Below are 22,441 nucleotides of genomic sequence, written 5' to 3'. Positions count from 1 at the left end.
AGTCCCCCAGAGATGAATGTGTGATATGCGAAGTGCATGCTGTGTTCATGAGTCCTAATTGTAGCTTCACTCAACGTGGATGAAATTGTTAAATTTGAATTCAAATCTACGAAGTTTTGAATTAGAAGTCAATTGTGTGTGTTCTAACATGCTGAATAGTGCTTATCATATTTCTTATGACATTTGTATCAATATGTACATACAATAAAACAGTCCGTCCCATGAAAATCAGCTTCTTTGCCTTTTCCATTATATGTAAATACTTAAATTGCTGAATGGAAAAAAAAAGTCAATATTTCTGCTACACAAGAAAATGAACTTACAGCATTGAGCTCGTCACCATGTTCACCTTAAATATTGTTCTTCGTACTTTGGATAAAAATTTTATCAATGTAGACAAACTCGATCAATGTGATCAACCATCAGTATCAAAGCACATCTTCAGCTTTGATTTGGTCATGTAGCTGCCTATATAGTATATGCCGACAGCGCCACCTAGCTGTTGCCATCAAAATTGTAGGCAATTTCACAAGAGGTACTTTTAAGTTAAATATAGTTCTCTCATCTTTCATGACAAGACTTAGTTGAAAAGAATTGCCAATTCAAATTGAATTCTTGAATACTGATTATCTTCAAAAGTTCCTTACAATAGTCGCCAGGCATGAAAATATGACTACTTCTTCCATAAAACATCATGCTTTATTCCCGAGTCACCAGTTTAAAACCGACGTGAGTCATAATACTTATAGAGTGCTATTTCTGGGGAGACAAAAATACAAGAAGTTGACTAACACCATATCATCCAAAGGTAACAGATAAACTTTGCTGATTTTTAGATATGCTGAATATACTGTGAATGTACAAGCACTGGAAATACCACACGGTGGCAATACAAGATTTCACTGCACAAAGGGTATATGATAAGACTGAAACCATAACAAGTTCTGATCAAAATACTTGTCAACAAAGACATTACTTTTGGAATAGCATGAAGATGGCACAATTCAAAGTTTTGTCCCCTACTGTACTGTTATTTGTTCCAACAATTGATAATCTCGAGAGAACAACTGTGTTCAGTACTTACTGTATATACCTGTGGTATCACACAGTATTGTACACTACTGTTATTTCTTCTAAACACTTTTCCAAGGTATGTGGAGAAGTATAAAACTTACAACTACATGGTTCATTAATTTCATAACTCTACTGATTCAGAAAATATACAACCATCAAAATATCTTACAATCAGCCTGAATGGAATGACCTAAATTCTCCTGTTGGTCCAGTACTAAGATTATCCATAATGGAAATTACAGCATACTCTATATCTGTCAGTCACTTTTCAAACAACTACTGGTAGACAATTGTGCATCCCCAAATTCAGTTCAGTACAATTCTAAAGTTGCAAAACAAGTTTTTCCTGTCAACAACACCCCCTAGCTGTTTTCATAAATACTACAGCAAGCAGCTTACAAGCTTGGTTCCCACAATATAATGCTAAAATACCATCAAATGTAACAGCTAGCCCTTATGCCAAAGTCATCAAATATAATTCAACAAATTAGATCTTCAACCACTAAACTTATGACTGAACTGATTTAGATTTTACAAACCAGAAATGGTTCAGTTACTATCAGAGCACTACCTGGCTTTTACATATACACTGGTCGGAATGTTGATCATATTCCCTATCATGACACCAATGCCCTACAGCACTTCATCAAAAGGCTTCCATGATGAAAAACATCCAATCTAGAAATATCAGGAATGTTTGTCAAATACTCAGTAGTTTAGAGATTCTGATTTTAAACATCTTCAAAGAATAGTAAATGTTTCTTTCCAGAATTTCTTGTATGATTCTCATTTACACCTGTTTGTTGGTCTGATAATTCATCTGAGTGTTGAATACATTGAAAGAATTACCATGGAAGAATTTGAAAGCACACTTTTGAATAAAAATAGAATGTTCTCTGTAAAAGCTCCAAAAACAAAGGCATTAGGCCTTTACATAATAACACCTGTAATACATAGAGTTCTTGTTTCTGTACCTGAAGATATTTGGTTCTTTGCCAGTTCACTGCATAGTATCCTTTTCTAAAATCCCTATGAACTAAATTGTCGGTGTAGGTTTCAAGCACAGCTTCTAAGGACTTAAACCAACACTTGAGATCATCTAAAACTACTTTCCATGAACATCCTTGAATGAATAAATACATGTATAGACAGAGTGCAGCAAGATCTAGCAGCCTGTTTGCAGAAGGCACCTTGTGGCACATAAACATTTGCTCTGTTTTACATTCCCTTTCATACTGCATCGTTTGGTACATGTAGGACTGAGAAGTGCAAAAACATGATCTGAATATATTACCAACCCCCTTACGGATAATCTTAAAAGAACTAGGGAAAGAAGATGGCACCTTGAGCTTAAATATGATAAACCAATACCAGTAATGTCTTATGATAATCTTACATATATGGTAACAGTTCTCATAACAGGTATAAGGTAGAAAACCACCCTCACCTGTACAGAATACTTCAAACTCTCCACAATTACACTTCCCTTCCATGTAAAATACACTATTTTCTTTCATATTTTCCTATCACCTCATAAGGCATTGTACTGTTTTCTATATCCTGTGATGTCTTGAATACTACTGCTTATATTGTGCATAATCCAGTCAGCCTGTATATCGTTTGGACTAAAGCTAAAATATTGAATTGGTCGAAATCATGCTTAAAGTTTAAAGGTTGTAGAAAGCCTACTCCATGTGCCCTACATGACCAGACCAGACTTGACGGCATGTGTGAGTATGGGGACTGTAGGGATGAGCCCCTGGCCCTGCATGTAGTGCTCCTGGCACTCCCGGGGCACGCTACGGTGTTTCAGCGCCATCTTGAAGCAGGATTCAGCAAAGAAGTTTCTGGAAAGTAATGGACAATGTGTTTTGAGTTTTCTATCTTGTGTCACTAAAACACAGTGTTATTGTTACTGTATCTTATGTCCTATTTTGTGTAGCATTTGATAAAACATTTATGCCATAAATCTACTGGCAGCAAACATTCTTGCTTCAGACTTGTGTCAATGACCAACAACTGCTAACTCACATGTTCCTACGCATTCCTGTGGGCCGGGTCAGACTTGTCTCCATGACCCATAACCTCTAACCTTTATCCCAACCTCAGGTCACTTTCAGACTTATCTCCACGAACCATAACCTCTAACTTTTGAGGTCAGAGTTCAGACTTATCGCCATGACCAACAGCATTTATCCATGTACTAGAAGTATGTGTCCAGATTTATTCCAATGACTCATATCTTCCTGCCCAAATTGCTTCCATCCTAGGTCAATGTTCAGATTTGTCTCTATGACCCATAACCTGTCACCTTTGTCCTTATCTAATATCAGTGTTCACAGACTTGTCCCTATTTGAACCATAACCTGTAACCTTTGTCCCTACCTGAGGTCAGTGTCCAGACTTGTCTCCAGGAAGCGCCTGATGGGCAGGATGTGACTCTTGGGAGCCGTGAAGCTGGTGAGGAAGTCCTCCACGGTGTGGTGCAGGTGTGTCGGGCGGGGCAGGATCCATTTCTCTGGGCGGGCCAACATGTCGGATTCTGCAAGTGGAGAGGCAAGTGGCCAGAAATAGTTTAATAAACATACAGTCTAAGCAAAATGCTTCATCAAATTTCCAACCTTGTCAGATTTTTGCAAGAAACTGCCTGTGAGCTTCATATCTCAGCAATTTGTTTTGTGGGCCATTTTCTTTGCTAGGAGTATACAATTACATGTACAATGTTTCTCAGGGCTATTTTAAACCTGTAGCAGCTCTTTCAGTCAACAAATGATGTAATAAAGTCAATAGAAAAGTTATGCATGACATACAGAACAATGAGGCATTTCTCTGCATTTCAAACCAACAGAATTATAAATTGGTGCAGAGTTATTGGTGCATTTTTTGCTCATGTGAATTTACTGTCAAAAGCAAAAGCCCAACATGTATTTCAATGAACACTAACCAGTGGGAAGTTTGTCGTAATGGTAGAAGACAGGGTGGAGGAAGTTGGAGTTGTGAGCATCGCTGGGGTCCCCTGTGGCTCGGTCTGGTCGGAATATATCCTTACCGGGGCCTGAAGGAAATGTATAAGACACATGGATCTCTTTCAAATTCATCAGCGACTCTACAATATATCATAAAGAAATTAAAAGTGATGTGATCTGGCAAACAATATACATCAAATGATATGATATAAGTATGGGCACACTTGTACTGAAAATTGTTGTGTGATTGTATACATACCCACATTGTGTAGTTCAAATTCAAAAATCAAAATACATATTTATACATAAAACTAGCCATGCATATACCATGATGAAGTCAACAAAACTGTTACAGTTACCAAATTTGTGGAAGACTTGCTTAGGCACAAGTGGTAAAGAAATAAACATTATTGAATTCAACATGCAGGGTTGGACAAGTCCACTAGCCCGATTGTCCCGGGCAAGTGAAAGTGTCCATCGGGCAAGTGAATGTCCTTCCCCACTTGTCCGATAGGGCAAGTAAGATTTTTCCATGAGATTTCGGTATACTTATTGCTTATCACAGTTCCGCATCATGCATTGGTCAACACAGAAAAATAGAGCCAATAATAAAACAATTCCATTGCTGCACATCAAAATACATGGTAAAAAATGTTAGTTAAATTTTGGGGCAAGCAGAAAGCAAGTTTGGTAAATTTTGTATGTACTTGCCCGATAGGATAAGTGAATTTTAGAAAACTTGTTAAACCCTGACATGGCTGCCCACCTGAAAAGTTCTTGCCATACTCCAGCGCCACCACTATGAACTGCTCGCCGTCGTGCCCTGCGACCTTAGGCAGAGCAGGCAGCAGACGGATGGGGAATTCTTCCAGGTACACAAAGGAGGTTCCACCACTGTAGACACATGGGGGAATGAGTGTCATTTTGACAGTCCTATGTATAGAACACTTAATGTACACATTCTACATACTATTCACTTTTAAAGTGACAAGAGTTTTGGAACAGCTCCAAAAACTTAGTCTGTTTAAAGAACTTAGTAACGGTTCAAAGAACATAGGCCAAATGCAAGAACTTTGCAACAGTTCCAAGAACTGATAGGAACAGTTCAAAGATTGCTTGGAAGTGTTGAAATCAGTTTGTCGTTCTTTTCATTGGACTTTGGCAAACACACTAACAACAGCCACAATTTTCAATTTTTATAAGCAAATGATGAAATGGGATTTGTAACTTTAAAGTGTTAAAAAAAAAGAAGACAAAAACAAAAATGCATGTGTTCATGTGATTATGTACATTGTAGTCAATATTAACTCAAAAAAAGGAAGCCCTTTTCTCTCTAAGACACTCACTTCTTTAGAATGATGACGTCCCCCAGTACGCTGAACATCTGGTAGAACCCTGAGCCTTCGTTGAGCCGCTTGACGATGGTACTGAGCAGCTGGGTGGTGGGGAGGCTGACGGAGGGCCAGGGGACACCATGGTTACGCCACTCCAGCAGGTGGAACATGGCTCGTGCTATAGGAACAACAGTATTGGTACAGGGTTATAGGGATGTATTGGGAAAAACAAAGTCACTGTTTTTTTTGGGGGGGGGGGATTTTGTCTCGTAATGAATCTACCTTATTACACTGCACAGCCATATTCACAATCATTATGATTAGTCTATAATATAGATACAGTCTAGGATGTAGTTACAAGAACAACAAAAGATGATGATCGTTTGGAGGATTAAAAGGACCATCCAGTCAGACTTGACACTGAGCCAAAAGACTCAATGTTGTCAAAGTTATCTTGTGCAGTGTGGAAAGTACAATGTGTAGTCAGTCTCTTTAACCTCCTTGGTCTGACTGTACCTACAGTCTTAGGTAACATATCTATGCCAAGTTGATAAGTGATTATATGGTGCATTAAGAGCTTTAACAGTCTTTTTCTTCCTCATGTTCACAAGAAACATGTTCAGATTACATTTAGTAACTTAACATGTACATGTACCAGTAACACATGACACCATAAGGATCCCATTTGAAGTGACATAGAGTTTGTTGTTGATATACGCTGGCATTAGTCACATCAGAGGGACATGCCTCACTGCTGCAATATCCTGGTCAGGGCCTGAGAAACGTTTACATGGCACGTGTGTGACTGTAAACAAGGATGCAGTGAGGCCGTGTTGGTACAACAGTTAGATCCTGCATACCAACACAATGACCTTGATAACAAGGAATTACTGGTTAACCGTTTATGAAGTGCTTTTGTTCCAACTTTAAACAATGGATCTTTCTGAGATAGATTTGCAGATGCATTGTGTTGAAATATTGTAAAGTTATGTCTTTTTAATGTGCCTAACAAACGTAAGATTATTGATAAGTGATGAGAGAGAAGGCATTAACGAACACAGACCATTTATTTTGATATGTGCTTTTGCACTACCATCTATGTGTATGGGTATGATTTAATTTACCTAATCATGCCTATCTCTGTTACATTTTAATCTCACCTTTACCTCTTCCCCCATGACCTCAATGTACAGCCAGCAGACAAATTTGAGTTCTTCATGAATAAATAAAGGCTCAAACATAAAAACAAGCATATCCCCATAAGCTTTTGGACCTTTGAAAAATTGTCTTCCAATCATTTTTGCATATTGATTCATAGTTAGGATATACCTGTTTTTCAACTAGATCTCTTTAACTTATCGATTTACAGCTAGGATATATAAACCCTCTCCAATAAGATCTCTTCTGTGTCAGTGACGAAAACATCTGGATAGTAGTTGAAAGGTCTGACCGTTTCCAAAACCATACCCAGTTGCTTGAGTAACTGCTTTTTGGCGTAAGCATATCGCCATATTGTGAGTGTGTTGGGCTCTTTAAGCTAAGAAGAAGATGGTCTTTAACCGCATGCACGTACCTGTGTATCTGAAGCCGTGGATAAATCCCCCTGCAGACTTGCGGAAGTCCAGCGAGTGTGTACAGGTGCCGGCAAAGAACATGCCGGGAACATTACTGGACTCGTAGTTATGCTTGATGGTTGGGTACTTCTTCTTCCTGTTCCGTCCCATCTCTACAGCTGTGGTTCTGGGAGAAAAACACAAAAAAACTCATCAACTGTTGGACCAACGAATACATGTTTACAATCACAGGCTGGGACTGAAGTACATGTATCCTGGTTGAATATTTACAATGCTTTGACAATTTCTTTAATATGATGTTTCAATGGACAAGTTAAAATCATACACAATGTGAGTACTATTGAAGTACTATTGTTACTAGCATGAAATGGAACACAATGTTTATCAAAAGAAGTACATGTTCTCCATCTTAAAAATCACAACAGATTTTTGCAGATTGACACTTACTCATCAAAAATGCTGTCATCGAACTTGAAGCCCAGTGCACGAATGATGATATCGTAAGGTTCACGTGCTGCGAAGTTGTCAGTGGGGATCTTGGGTGGAATATTAGAGTCACTCTCAGCGTCCTCCCCATCTGGAACATCTTCATCCTCATCATAGACATCCAGGTAGAGTTTTCCATCGACGTTCACAACTCTCATCTTTTCCACGTTAGCCTCCAGCACTGCATCTAGGGACTTCAGCTGGTAGGTGTCCAGTAGTCCATTGTTGATAGCCCTGGACAGGACGTGATGAACAAAAGAATATAATTGTATAGCACTTCTCTTCACCTGAATGTTTTTTTTTATCAATGCTCCTCATGTTATCAATAGCATTATGATAACAGCATCTCTGTTGAATTATTGCATTATAAAGGGGTATAGTCAAAACCTGCTCATGACGACCAATTAGAGGACCAATAAAATTCTGTCTACATCTGTATGTAGACAGGTGATCACTATGGACATGATTGCTTGTATCCATAGGAAAAGTTATTTTAAGGGATCACCATATTTGGTGATTACATTGGCAAGGTGGTCTTCATAATGAGGTTGGCACTTGTACAGGTTTGACTGTTTCAGTAAAAATGTTCCTGGCTATTACCTCAAGTCTCCGACGTAGTGCGTGGCCCATGACAGCCTGACGCGACTGCGGGCGAACATGTGGATCAGGTTGGTGGCGTGCATGATGTGGTCGGCCGTCTCGAAGGCAGAGTTCCCGCGCCCGAGGATCAGAACGGTCTTCCCCTCGTAATCCTCCGGATCCAGCGACATGTCCTCGTACCCCACGGTGTGCTCCAGGCCTTGCATCTTGGGTACGTTGGGGACCCAGACTCCGGTGGCCACGATCAGGGTTCTGACAAGAGCACAACAAAACAATTCACTTCAATCTTGTTCTATATACATGTAGTACATGTTTGTAGTTGTGAATAAAATTCAGTGTATGATTCCAGTTTTGAAACCTGTGTGTGTGTTGTTTATTCCATTGGTTACGATTGTGTGGACTCTCCTAAGGTTATTGGACGGAACCAGATAAACAGCTAAAATTCACTGACAAATCGTTGATGCAAAAAGCTGACTTCTTAGTGTATAACAAAACTATACCCCTGACCATGTTCTATTGGGTTTGACTTCTCAACTCAAGTCTCAAATGACCAAGGAAATTGTTTTTCTGAATATCTTACTCTTTCATTCAAATGTTTTCAGTACATTGTTTTGTAATTCAAACTTGAACCACTTTTCTGCCAGTAACAAAAACTGAATACTAGTATATTTTGTACATGTTTTTATATTGTACTTGAACAAAAAAATGCTCATTTTATTGATAATGTTATGTCTTATTTTCTTTATTTTGAAACAGCAGTGAATGTGGTAGCACTCAAAAAATAGACTTTGAGATTTGTTTTCAAAATAGGATTTGAATTTTGTTTTGATTTCACATGGTACAATTTTTAACTACATGTACAAATATGAATTCTTTATACAGTACCACATTTTCCAAAGTATTTAACTTTAAGACACAAAACAATGGAAGCTTGCAAATAGTAGGTAGTGAACTGAGTTGAATGTAAATAGTTTGTTTTAGCCCCCGTACAGCACACTTCCACCTTTTATAATCCATGTGTGTGAAGTTGACAGTGGGCCATACTAGTATACACACAATATTTACACAAGGGCTACCATTATCCATCTAAGTGACAGTTTCTTAAGAAAGGTTTCAGTACACCATTTGACATATACCCCAGACAAACTACTAGTATGATATCAATAATACATAAGAATTATTCTTGCAATATTAGAATCAGCCCATCAATATCCAAGCCTGTTTGTAAATACAAAAACATGTACTGACAAACATGACCACAAAACTTTTAGTTCCTTACACAAGTTACAGTGTATTTTAGAGTGCACAAAACTAACAGTTGCTGCTGGGCAAGGTAAATATGGCGTCACACGCCCCAGACTGCAAATTAGATTTTGCCGCTCTATTTGAGGAGCTCCCATGGACCAGAGCAGTTGTTTGTCTTAAGTAAGAGCAATAGAACCATTTTATCAGCATAAACCACCACCTACTGACATACTGTACACATTCCTACTGAAAAATACTGCCACAAGGGGAGGTGGCTGGGTCTTAGTAATTAAAGGGCCCGAGGACTAAGTGTTGACATTATAATTCCAATATACACATACTCATTTCTATGTTCCCACAGTGTTTACCTTCCAAGGACACAGGTATCCTGAAGTCATTCCTTAATTAAATTTGAAGCTTTTTTTCTCTCAAATTAGTCTGCGTTGCCATGGCAACAAGGATTGACGTCTCTCCCACAAGGACACTTTCATAAAACAGACAGCTCGCAGCGTGGGAAGGATAGGAAAAGCACCACCTGCCTTTAGACTTACATAAGAAGTGTTGCTTAATGAATGTCCTGGCTTTAGGTAACATGTAGGCAAGTGGTAGAAATGTTGTTGATGTAATAGTCACCACAATGGAACATGTTGTACATAAGCCTAAAGGTCATCATGGAATACACATAAAGATTGATGCATTCAAATTCAAAATCATGCTACCGGATATATACAGTACTTATTTTTTTACTTGATACTTGGTAAGGTCTCCTCAGCTTGGTGAATGGCCTGCATCAAGGCATTGGCATCTTTTCCACACCATTCGGCGCCACCCTAGGCGGTCCTGGGCCATTACTTCAATTTCGCACAACCTCAGGTACAATGTGCTTATTGCCATTTAATTTTTTTTAAAGCAAAGGCCTAAGTAAGAAGCAGTAAAAAGTCTTTATAATCATCAGAACAGTGTTACTTACTGGCATGCGTATGTGCGGTTTGCCTGGTCGCGCAGAATGAAGAGATGTTTGGCGATGGCGGAGTGGTTGGCCACCCTGGACACCCCCTGCACGTTAGTGTTGTACTGCACCTTCAGCTTCAGCTTGGTGGCATAGTCGTGTAGATACTGCACCAGGATGTCCGCCGGGGGGAAGAACTCCTTGGAGTAGTGTCGGAGCTGCAGACTGTCGTCGTCGCTGAGCAGCGAGTTCCAGTCGTGCCGCATGTTGAACTCCTTGTTGGTCTTGCCCGTGTTGCGCTTGTTGATGCTGATCAGCTTGCGGTGGCGCGGGTACTGCGTATAGAATGTTCCCGCGCCCATCCCACGCTCCAGGATCAGGTAGTCTCGTCCCGCCCGCTCCAGATAGACCCCATCTGCAGCCCCGACGAGGCCAGCGCCGATGACGAGGTAATCGTGGTAGACGTCAAAACCTTGCTTTGCGCTACCCTCCTTGCCGAGGGGTTCGGCAGGTATGTCTTCTCCTGACTGAACGCTGACAAGAGGAATGTCGTGAAAGGACTGCTGAAGGCATGGAGGGAGAGCCGCCACGACAAGCAGAGCGATGGCTAGAAGCTTGGCATGCTGAGGGTGTGCCATGATGGTAGGCAAGATGGGAACGATCAATCTGTAGTCTTATGAGTCTGATTTCTGGTTCTGTAAGTTAAACAAAAGAAATATGTGATGTCAAACTTTCTGGGACTAAAGTGAAAAAAAAATATAAAACACTGACAGACTTACCACTGACAATGACTACAATTTTCTTCAATTATTGAAAGTCACATGCAAAATAAAAAGCTTCATATCTGGAAATACCATGTCAGCCATCTTGTGGAATATACATTTAATATACATATACAAAATAACTGTGTAATCAACAAGGCCACACACAGAGAGGCAAAATATTGTTATTTTCTCATATGTCAACATGTACTCCTCAAACCTCAAGTGTGTGTGTCACAGTGTGTGTTGTGTGTGTGTGTACCTGCAGATATTATAACATACACGAACTTACCAGTAATTATAAGACACGGCACCAACAGGACTTAGGATAAAAAAATGAAGGTGTGTGAAAGAATGCAGGTGTGCCAAGGAGTGTAGGACACGTTGCAAAAAGAACAATGGAAATCCTATCATATGTAGAAGCCTGAGGCCAGGTGAATGGTGTCTTTATAATGCCAGGTTCAACCTGAGCCTCATTAGTATGCAGGCCCCATACTGGCAGAGTAACTTGATTTACTCCCATTTAAGACTTGAATATGTCCAAACCTGCTAACTCATATTCTAGCAAAACAGGAAAATTTTGTTTCTTCAATCTTGAAAGAATGTAGAACAAGTAATTCTCTAATGAAGGAAAGAATGGAGAGGAGAGAGGCAGAGACTTAAAATAAGATTGGGACTTGGCGAAAAGGTTTCTGTCAAAGAGTGACTTGTTTTCAGGGTCACTGAAACATGTAACCATCACATTTTAGGTATCCAGAAATGTCCATGCAGGTGAATAATGTTATGCTGATTAGCCTGGTGAAGACATTCATATCTAGGAGAATTAACAGGTGGACTAGATAATAACATGTTGCACCAAGTCACACTAGCAGCCCACCTGTCTGCTCAGCCTCTAGACAATTACCCCATGGCAGCAAGAGATTGTGTAACATACGCTTATGTGAATATCATTGGTTATACAACAGTTCTGGTGAGCTTATGTCCCCTTGGATAGATGCCACTTCCTGAATGTTAACTTCACAAGGATGGCTACCTATGTGCCACCTCAGTATCCTTCACTGTAAGCTCAGTATATTAATTAGGTCATGTGATAATTACCACCACATTGCAAAAGTTCTATTTGCAGTTACAGTATTGTTCATAGAGAAATTAAAGTAAGGCCCCCATTCCACTTGACGACGCTCTCACCGCGCTCTCACGGCGATGGCAAACTTGCCCCATCGCCGTGAGAGCGCCGCGATGGCAGAAAAAGCTGCTCTAGTGGAATCTCTCCTGCGACGCCAGCGCGCTCCCAGCGCGACAGAAAACTCAAAGGACAGCAATTTTTATGGGCTGCCAAGAACTTTAAAGATTACTCAACGAATTTCAGAGATAAAGAACGAGATTTCTTATCTTTTGTGTATTTTATTGTATTTCAAGTCATACTTTTACGTCTTACGTAATTTTAAATTACAAAATCAAGGCTGTAAACAAATCCAATTTTGCTCACTGTAGAGTCGTTCAGCGTGAGTCTAAGATTATCTATACGCTTGACTTGCTGTTTTTTAAAATTGAATTTGCCATGTAACTTGTTCAAAATGAATATCATAATCATGCCAGGTTATTATCGTAAATTATAGAATAGTGAAACGATTTGATCTATTGAAAATAAGTCTTCTATAATCTCAATCTACAGGTTAAGAACATGAAAACTAAAATGTCATTCTGTTAACATTTAAAAATAACACATAACAAACCCTTGTGTTCTTGATTATTCCATCTCAGTTTAATTCATTGTACATTTTGAACATTTCTCCGAGTTTTTTCTCGTCAATTTGTGTTATATCTAATCTGGAGTAATCCTGTGACTCGAAACGCTGAATAAAGCACCATATGTGTAGTTGTCTAATTTGTTTTACCCATGATTTTAATTAGGAAGTGATTCATGACACAAAAGTATGATTTGACAGCAACATTCATCAAAATATACTTCTTCAAGAATAAAGACTCCATGAACTATAGTTGAGAGCGCAGCGAGAGCGTGGTAAGAATCTAAGATCGCCGTCCTAGTGGAATGGGGCCTATCATATACCATTGTTTAGCCCTATCGGCGCTCACCGCGCTCTCTTGGCGCTCTCATGGCGCTCTCATGGCGATCATTGTTGCATCGCCATCCTCGGCGCTCTCACGGCGATGGTATGGCAGGGCTCCATACCATCGCCGTGGTGACGGCGCTCTCGCCGCGATGGCACTCCCGCCGCGCTCTCACGGCGCTCTCACGGCGCTCTCACCGCGCTCCCATGGCGACCTTGGCGATCCCACCGCGCTCTCACCGCGATGGTCAAATTTGCCATCGCCGTGAGAGCGCCGCGAGAGCGCCGTCCCAGTGGAATGGGGGTATAAATGATACTTGATTATGGTCCTTGTGCTGCACAAATTAATTCTAAGCCCAGATTGTTACACAAACGGTATAAAGTGACAGTTGATGGAATCCAGGGACAGAACAAAACCATGTTATTACTCTATTGGGGCTACTAATTTTAAACCTTTGGAAATAAGACACAAGACAGTGTCTAAGAGTTAGACAGGCGCTATGTACTTCAAAGTTCAGTATCAATGTCCCACGTGGCATTTTTGATGCAGTAACAAGGACATATTAAACGTTTGTAAACCATTTGCAAGTTTTGAATTGAACTTAGTTGACAGTCGTGCGTAACATATGGCCATAGGTCTGTGGTTGCCCACCGGCCATATTATGATAAGACTACTAACTTTTCAACGTTTACGTAACTTGAGGCCCTGTAGCCTGGTTTTCGTTTGGAAGTGTTCAATACTAAAAGCAGCAACAAACCGCCTATGATTGTAAACCTTCAAAAACGACATTTAATGATTTCATTGGTTCGATAACATGTTTATTTTAAAGATAACTCAAAGCAACAGGGACGAAAGAGTTCCCATATGTCAGTGCCCCCCCACCCCACAAACGCATTTTTCCTCGACCGGACAAGGAAAAGGCGTTCAAAAACTTCTCAACTAAACAATGAGAGAGTAAGAGAGTTCATTTCAGGTTTTACACGACTCACCTTAAGTTGAAGACTGTTCCTATGTACAAACCAGTTTCATAACTTCAGGTCGTCACCGTGTGTTGACTGCCTGGCTTCTTCTGAGAATGTGGAACAGCTCCGCGAACTACTAACTACTAGTATTTACACCCACACTTACTTCCGCCTGCGTTTTACTGGGGTCCGAGTAGGGTTTCTGAGGATGTTGGGAGAGTGTTTGCAGATACCATTTTCATGATTGTCACATTTTTTGTCAGAAATTCTCCAATCATACAGAATTTCTCCTCAATTAAGTTAAATGTGCTTCATTTTCCTCCCTTTGTCGTTTATTTGATAACTGTAGCAACTTAAAAAGAGCCATATCAGAACTCCCTTAACCCTAATCAGAGCCTTTAATGTTCCGCGTTACATCACAACACAAATCTGTAGTGTTTCACCAAACCGCTAGGCGTCGTTGTGACTCTAAGTACAATAGAAGCCGTTTATTTGCACTCCCCATTTGCCATTAATCTCCAAGCAGATCAAAGCACTCCTCTGCCGGCTAAACTCATTCTCCAGCTTATGTTACTGTCTTATGCCATTTGATTTGCCATTACATAATAGAGAAAAAAGCTAAACAAAGCCAACAAATTCCATCCTCTCCACGTTTACAGACAAAAATAAAACTACTACTAACGTTACGTATACTCTCCTTTTAACGTCGCAAAACCCACACATTGCAGAATAAGTGGGATCTTTCGTCTTCCACTGTCTCAGAAAAAGAAGTCAAACCCAATAAGACTACAGTAGTTGCTTACTATACTGTTTGCCATTTTTTCTGTCATTTTTTGGTCACTTGCAATTAGCCCTCGGGCAAGAATTTGCAATAAACTTATATTTGTTATTCAGCTGGGCCGCATCACTACGTGACTTTGGGATTCCGTGCAATCAACAGAAGTGTGCAGTTATCCGTTGTGCCATTAACTGGCTTCTACTGTACTGATACTAGAAGCTATTTGCATATAACTTGAAATCACATAACATTGCCCTCAAATTACCACTCGTCCGTATTTTCATGAGCTCTAATGCACCAGTTTCACGGGTAGTTAGATATTACTGTAAATGCATTTAAGTTCGCGGGGATTTAATTTCGCGGTAGCGGGAAAAAGGACTTTTCGCGGTGGATTTAATTTCGCGGTAACACCATAGACTGCAATCTAATATCATTATAGAAAAATGTTCCGACGTGAAGTGGTCACCGCGAAAACCGCGAACATTAATCCACCGCGAACATTTCTGCATTTACAGTAGTGCATACGGGCTATGAGTTGACCCAAATCGGGCTGCTACTAACGTCAACGTAACATGAGCAGGTTCACAAAAAAAGACTCTCGATTACAACATACTAGTAATACATGTATATTCGTCACAGGAGAAATACTGGTAGATGTCATACATCACTGCAAGCTAATAAAATGTCAAAAGATTATGTCATATTCATGGCAATGTATAATGAAGTATCATCTATTCACATGTTCGTCTAACGTTTGCACGTTCAATATTCGATATGCTTATGATAATTACGTCAATGCATAAGTTCAGCTAACACAACACAATGCATGCTATTGCATCCTCCGAGAATAAGGCTATTTTGTATGTGTACATGTATTATAGTTAAATCTGCCTGAAAAATTATCAAAATCGCATTTTTGTCCAGCTAGCTACATATACATCCAAACGTGAACCACAAGACGTCAAACCCTTTCACCAAGACATGCAATAAAATGTGAAAATACAATAGACGAGCATAATCATCAAAATACCATTTCCATTCATAGTAAAACTTCCAATTTCCTTTAGAATTGGAGAAGGAAACGTCTATACTGATATCCGTGAGCTATGTATTGATGAGACATAGGCTATTGACAGATCTAGAGAAAACACCATCATACATGAAGAAGAAAATGTAGGGTTTTTCTACATGCCACCTCACACAACGTTACATATTTTTGTAAGGAAACAGTATTAAGTAAAGGAGATCTAGGTTATAGTACTCTACACAATGTTCCTTTTAGAATGCCAAACGTAATTTATTTCAAAACGGACATATGGTTTCGCCTTGATCCAAGCGTATTTCAACTTTCATATTGCTAAAAAAGAAAACACACAACTGACAACCGCATACAGTACGACTGAATGATTTGAATCATTGCCAACTTAAAGCTAGGGTGTCAAAGTTTAGATCGCCAGTCCAGATAAGGTCCAAGTTGGCACCATGGGGAGGCGAAAGTCATACAATTGGTGGTACTTGTCCCCGGTGGCATTTGATCCGTTAACATCTTTAATCAAATGATTTTAGTCTGCCAGGAAACGTGAGTCTACGCCGGGCGTTGTTTTGTTTTTCTTATATTTTTTAACTGCTGTGTTTTATGTTTCACGGGTGGATCTGAATGCCGTATAGGAATGTTTTGGCAACTAAAGCGGAATTTCGCTTCATTTGAGAACAATTATATACTTGAACTTTATTATAACAGTAATGAATTGCAAACACCATTCAATTCAGCAGTTTTAATCTATGTGGAACCTTTCTGGGTGATTATTTTGAAATGATCATTCCCAGGGGGAAATGGTTTGCTAGGAGGGGAACAAACTTGTGTATTTCTGTACTGGAGTGCCAATATGTTCAATCCGGTTTGTTTGGGGGCTTTATGTTTTCATGTCTCCGAAACTGTCCGGTCTCCGAAACATAGTATTTAGGAAAATATCCCTTTTGCAGTAAACCTGCCCAAGAGGTTTCCGACCGCTCCGCCTACAACGCCCCCCACAACTGGCACAGGTATCACCACCTGACCGATGCTGGCCCCCAGAAGGGACCCACTTCCTGACAGAACGGATGACACCGCATTTTTGCCGATCTCTTTGGCACAATCACCACCAGAAATGGCCCCATTGTTTAATTCAATAATCACATCTCTACTGGCCCATAGAAAACTTGCGGCTTCAATTCCCACAGTCAACCCCACCGCAGTAGCGGCAGGGTTTTCTAGCAGAGGCTCGAAAAAATAGCCAATAGTTTTGCTATTCTGTTTAGCGACCTCTTTCCCTCCCCCTATGATCACATCATCACCCATTTCCAAGCATGCTCTTTTTGCTAAGGCTTTTGCAGCCTCCTTCTTAGAGAGATGCTTCAAGGCCTCCGCCCCGATATCATCTAATAACTCAGGCATCAATGTAAAGGACGTTGTCTCAATCATTTTTATCTCAGCCATGATGACTTGTTGGTTGCTTAGCCGGTGCGTATTAGTTCCACACTTTTATGCTTGAATTTCTTGCCTGGTTTCTTGCCTTGCGATGTCAGCTTCACCCTGCCTCTGGTATGTCTTACATTAATCGGTTTCTGAAATATAATATTGATATGCACCATTGTAAGCCATATTTTGAAAAATAAAACAATCAATAATGACAAACGTTAAGACAAACCTGAAGTACATGTGCCTATGATACGAAAATATGTGAATTCATGATCAAAGAAGAGCAAATATGGTTGAATCAATAAGTTTGTCTGGAGCAGCACTTAAAAGTCTGTTAGCCAAGAGAATTGGAAAGAAATTTGCACTCAAACCGATTTGCAACTTTTGCTATTTTGATTAAAAGTGTCAAAGTCAGTAGATACAGTCTGTGTTTTACTCACCAGATCTAGATGACCTCTATTACCAGTTGCGGCCACGTCTACCTTGAGCACCGTGATAGATACTCTTCCACTCGTGATCGCTTCCCTGCTCTGCTAAGCCTCCTCAAAGCTAATTTCTGTATGGTAAAAAAAACGCACTCTGTCGTCACACGTAGCGAATACCCTACAGACTACAGAATTGTAAAATATCAGTTTTTTTTCATCGGTTAGGCCATGTTGATTTGATTATATGGATGACATCCACGCTCGCACCAATTTTAGGCCATTTCCAAAAAAAAAAAAAGTTTTTGACCACACAATAAATTGTGCAAAGCAGCTGTAAAATGAGCACAAATATTCCATAGATTGAAAAAAAAGGATCAGAAAACAGATAACAAAGGCCATAGAATGCCAAAATAAATCTAAAGTCAAAGAATAAGATGTGAAAGGACAGAAGGAAAAATATCTATTGTTGGTAGGGGGAGGTACCAGTACAGAAAATTCAGGTCCAGAGGATCATTTACAGGTCCGGACCTGAACCTGGACATGGTACAATTGACTATAAACTCTACTTGACTTCGCTCTTGTTGTCTTCTTGGGCCCCAGTAAGACCCCAAATGCCTGCTGACATTTTGTACCTGTTCCTCTGATTTCTTCAGGTCTGTTTTTTTTTTCGAATAGGTCCAAGAAGAAAAAAAACTGTTTTGCACCCGTATGATGTACTTGTCTCTACACCTAACTGTTGGTATACCATACTATGTGTGTTTAGTCCTATGTTCAACCTTCCTGGCCACTTTGATTTCATACTGAAGGCAACTTTTTTTTTTGCCAAGCTTTTTTTTATTCGCTCGCTCGCATCAGTTTTGGAGTTCCCAGAGGATGTCATCCATATAATCAAATCAACATGGCCTTAGTTTGATAAATGTACACGGCCGGCGTTCAAAAGTGATGTACAGTAGGGGCGCAAATGTTTTAACTTTCGAGAAAGGTAGAGGTACCCAGCTCTTTCAGCCGTTCTACTCGAAACGCAACTCAGGAAGCCCTTGCCGTACATAAACGCTATTGGATGAAAATATGTCGTACGACTAGCAACAGCCAATCAAATCGAAGACATGTTTTTCATGTTCGGTCTCCCCTGGTTGAAAAGTGAAAGCAAGACTACCTGGGGACGACAAGCAAAATTAGTTGACCAAATATCCGACATAGACACTAGCTTAATCGCATTGTGCTCAAGATGCTGCATATGACCTGCTAAAGAGTTAAGAAGGCCGTCTGTTACACCTGCATTCAACTTAATGATCTGTCCAAACAAGGAATGGCCGATTGGAAGCAACGCCAGGTCATGCCAAGAAAAGTAAAATTCCTAAAACGTTCGGACACAGCCAGTATACTTTTGCGATCAACGATCCATATACTACTAGTTTTTGAATAACTCACTCTGGATCCGAGGACTAAGTTGATAACGCAGCTTGAAGAGGACACGACCGGAGTGCTGTGATCGCTTTCGTCGTCTGCGCTGTGAATGGCACAAAGCTGTAACTTAGTGTAAGTGTTTCAGTGACACGTATATGCTTCCACTTTCGGTGGCTATAAATTACCGAGTACGTATGCTGCAGTTGACAAAAGTCAACCAATTATAAGTGCAGGGCTAGGGGCAACGCAAATCCAGGCGAAAGAGAAACTGTTAAGGTACCATGTTGGTAATAGGTCTAGTTATATACAGCAATATCGCCAGGTGACGCTTCAAATCCTGAGTGGGCAGCGACTCTCACCTGGCCGTCATTTAATCAAGTAAGCTAGCATAAACAACAGGATGTGAGGCAATGAGCCGACTGAATGCAACATTCATGACTTGCACGTCAATTTTTGAAAGTTCATCTTTCCCTTTTCTCATCACCTACACAGATTCTATTCTATCCAGTCGCGTAATAAAACCACTAAGCTTTGTTACATGTGTTAAAGTATCATCGGTACAGTGTCCCACACAAACGACGTACTGCCATTTAAAAAACTCCAAGTTTTTTTAATGCTACACTGGATTTACATGTGCGAATATATATGTTTGTGTAAACACACACACACACATTGATAAACATAGACGAATACGTATGTGCGTATGCGGGTTTGTGATTGTCAGTGGGTGCGTGTGCGCGTCTTTATTGTACATTTTTGCCTAGCTGAGGCAACTAGGCTATGAAAAACGATTTTACTTGTAGTGTTTTCCACTCACTATAAGTAAAATCGTTTTTCATAGCCTAGTTTAGTTACCTCAGCTAGCTAATTTTTGCCCAACCGAGCTAAGTACAGGTCACAACAAAACAAAACATATATATGTATATACATAGAATTATCACAGATCTAGTCTAACACAATAATGACGTATGGTTGAATGGTAGTGAGAACGGGAAAACAACGGATTCCCAGTTGACCGACAGGTGTGTTCTTTGTTATGTACGAAACATTTGCTTTGCAGTGAGGGGATTCCCGTGCCCTTCGTCAGAAACTTCCCCAGGGTATTTTCCCCGGGACTTTCCCAGGGGGTTCACATTACCTTCAAAACTTCCCGAAGAGTCATCTATTGTTTAAAACACTGGTTAATGTGTTACTTTTGGGAAGAAAAAATAAGATTTTCAGCACCCCACATCGTTTCGAAGCCTGTAGGAAAAGCTTAAAAGACTTCCTACCACAAACCATTACACTTACCAGCCGTGCCTTTCTCCCAATGGTCAAGCACAGGGTGCGGGTCAGTACTTTTGTCTCTTAGACGGCAACTGAAAACAACAAATACAAAAAAATGCCATCAGCTCATCTGGCGTGTGATAAATCGTGGAGCAGTTGAACGATAATTAGTTTTCGATATACGAAATGGTGAGTGGAAACTGAACAATAAAGGCACTGTCCTATTGCTACATATACATACTTAGTAATACCAAGGTCCTTGGTACTAGTAAATACACAGCAGGTAGCCAGTGATCACGACGAAGACACGATATCAATGGAACTTGATCACGGCGGAAGCGAACTCGATAGCGTATGCTCAGTGATTCAAAGCTTGTGAAACTGAAAGACGACTCTACCTGACTTTCTCCTACGCACTGTTCACAAAGGACTGGTACAGGTGATACCGTCGTCCGAAACTTTGTGTTTCTCTGACTGAAAAATAAAACCTAGACCTCTTTTATACTGAGAAAATCGACCAATGGCAAGAGATTCTGTAGCCAATGGCATCAAAGATTAGATGAGGGGGATTTACGCCCCGCCAAATATTCCCCCTGTCCTGGTATTCCCCTTGCAAATCTGCAATATGATATCAAATATTTCACCTTACGTACATAGTTCATATTTCTAAAGAAAATTAGATAAAGGTACGACAGTTTTCCTTACCTTAGACCTTAGTTCCTCCCGCAACACTGTTGCATTGGTCGACTCGTCGAGCATATCTTGTCCAAAGCGTGCGGTCTTGCGCTGCTACTGCCATGCTCTCCATACTGTTTATACCCATTTTCCTTCCATCATTCAAGATTGTCCGTCTTAGTGTAGTTTTAGGCCTGCCCCTGGGGCGGGTGCCCTTAGGAGCCCATGACATAGCTGTTTTTGTTGTTCTTTTGTCGGATAGACGCCATACATGTCCAACAAATCTCAATCTTCTTCTTCTGACTGTCTCACTGGCTAGAGCCACCTTAGCTCTTTGCATGAGCTCTTCATTTGTGACGTGGTCACGCCAGGAGATGCCTAGGATTGTCCTAAGGCATTTACGTTGGAAAGTGTCTAGTGATGGCGTTACCTCTGCAGTGCATTTCCACGATTCACATGCATATGTGGCTATTGGCATCACAATAGTCTGGAATAACTTTAACTTTAACGGTACACTGATTTGCTTAGATAGCCAGAATTTTCTCAAGTATTGCCACATACCAGTAGCTTTGCCAAGCCTAGATTTGACGTCTTCTTCTGTGCCACCAAACATAGTAATAATGCTGCCTAAGTATATATAAACGACAGTTTTACTTAGAACATAATAATGAGATGGGGACATGTTAGTGAAAAGACGTCAGAAGGTTTGGAAACTTATACCATGGCCACTATTTTGTATCAAATGAAACAATCTTATACATCGTTAGATAGACAATAGATGGTGTGGTTGGATCTCCCGCAGCCGATCACATCAGCAACGTTTTCATGTGACTGAAACTCGCAGCCCGTATTCTGTGAAAGTGAAAGAGGAAGCGTTACGGTGGTTACATACCATGTTGGTAATATGTCTAGTTATATACAGCAATATCGCCAGGTGAAGCTTCATAGCGACGAGTGGGTAGTGACTCTCACCTGGCCGTCATTTAACCCGAAGAAAGAAAGCTGACATAAACAACAAGAATTCAAAGGCAGTGCGCTGACTGAATTCAACATTACTACCATGACTTGCACATTTTATTGTTTTCCGTGCCTTTCGCTGCAAAATGTTCTGTCACCACTTGCATGTTCATATTTACATTTCACACCTAACGTGACATAGATTCTACATAGATTTGTGTGCTTGGGTGTATTTGCCTATATGTGTGTGTGTGTGTGCATGTGTGTGTGCGTGTGTGTGTGTGTGTGTGTGTGTGTGTTTGTGTGCGTGTGTGTGTGTGTGTGTGTGTGTGTTTGTGTGCGTGCGTGAAATATTACTACATGTACTATTCTATCAGACTTCAGCTTTGAGCCGAACACACACAAATTGTACATGCCCCATTGCAAACAGACGGAGCATCCAGTAATACGA

At 40.3% G+C, this 22,441-nt stretch overlaps 2 protein-coding genes and 1 long non-coding RNA gene across 3 annotated transcripts in view; 1 reads left to right on the top strand and 2 right to left on the bottom strand.

Annotated features, from left to right (window-relative positions):
- LOC118429073 (homeobox protein zampogna-like) overlaps nucleotides 1–231 on the top strand; it is a gene marked incomplete in the record, with an annotated part of 3,051 nt that extends 2,820 nt beyond the window's left edge. The window contains 1 exon segment of the mRNA XM_035839431.1: nucleotides 3–231.
- Nucleotides 232–683: 452 nt separating this feature from the next.
- Nucleotides 684–14,202, bottom strand: LOC118429072 (FAD-dependent oxidoreductase domain-containing protein 2-like). Its single transcript, XM_035839430.1, has 10 exons — nucleotides 14,052–14,202; nucleotides 10,250–10,923; nucleotides 8,035–8,286; nucleotides 7,396–7,668; nucleotides 6,948–7,114; nucleotides 5,387–5,552; nucleotides 4,807–4,934; nucleotides 4,019–4,129; nucleotides 3,460–3,616; nucleotides 684–2,921 (listed from the first exon to the last, which is right to left on the bottom strand). The coding sequence occupies exons 2-10, from the start codon at nucleotides 10,864–10,866 to the stop codon at nucleotides 2,774–2,776; spliced, it is 2,019 nt and encodes a 672-aa protein (XP_035695323.1). The 5' UTR covers nucleotides 10,867–10,923; nucleotides 14,052–14,202; the 3' UTR covers nucleotides 684–2,773.
- A 3,519-nt stretch (nucleotides 14,203–17,721) lies between these two features.
- LOC118428404 lies at nucleotides 17,722–20,892 on the bottom strand. Its single transcript, XR_004832651.1, has 4 exons — nucleotides 20,757–20,892; nucleotides 20,383–20,450; nucleotides 19,117–19,195; nucleotides 17,722–17,816 (listed from the first exon to the last, which is right to left on the bottom strand). It is a non-coding gene; the product is annotated as an uncharacterized LOC118428404 (long non-coding RNA).
- Between the last annotated feature and the right edge of the window lie 1,549 nt (nucleotides 20,893–22,441).

Source organism: Branchiostoma floridae, chromosome 13 (genome assembly GCF_000003815.2).
Source record: "Branchiostoma floridae strain S238N-H82 chromosome 13, Bfl_VNyyK, whole genome shotgun sequence".
Classification (NCBI taxonomy): Eukaryota; Metazoa; Chordata; class Leptocardii; order Amphioxiformes; family Branchiostomatidae; genus Branchiostoma; species Branchiostoma floridae.
The sequence above is the reverse complement of the archived record's forward strand: the minus strand, read 5'-3'. Positions and strand labels throughout refer to the sequence as shown.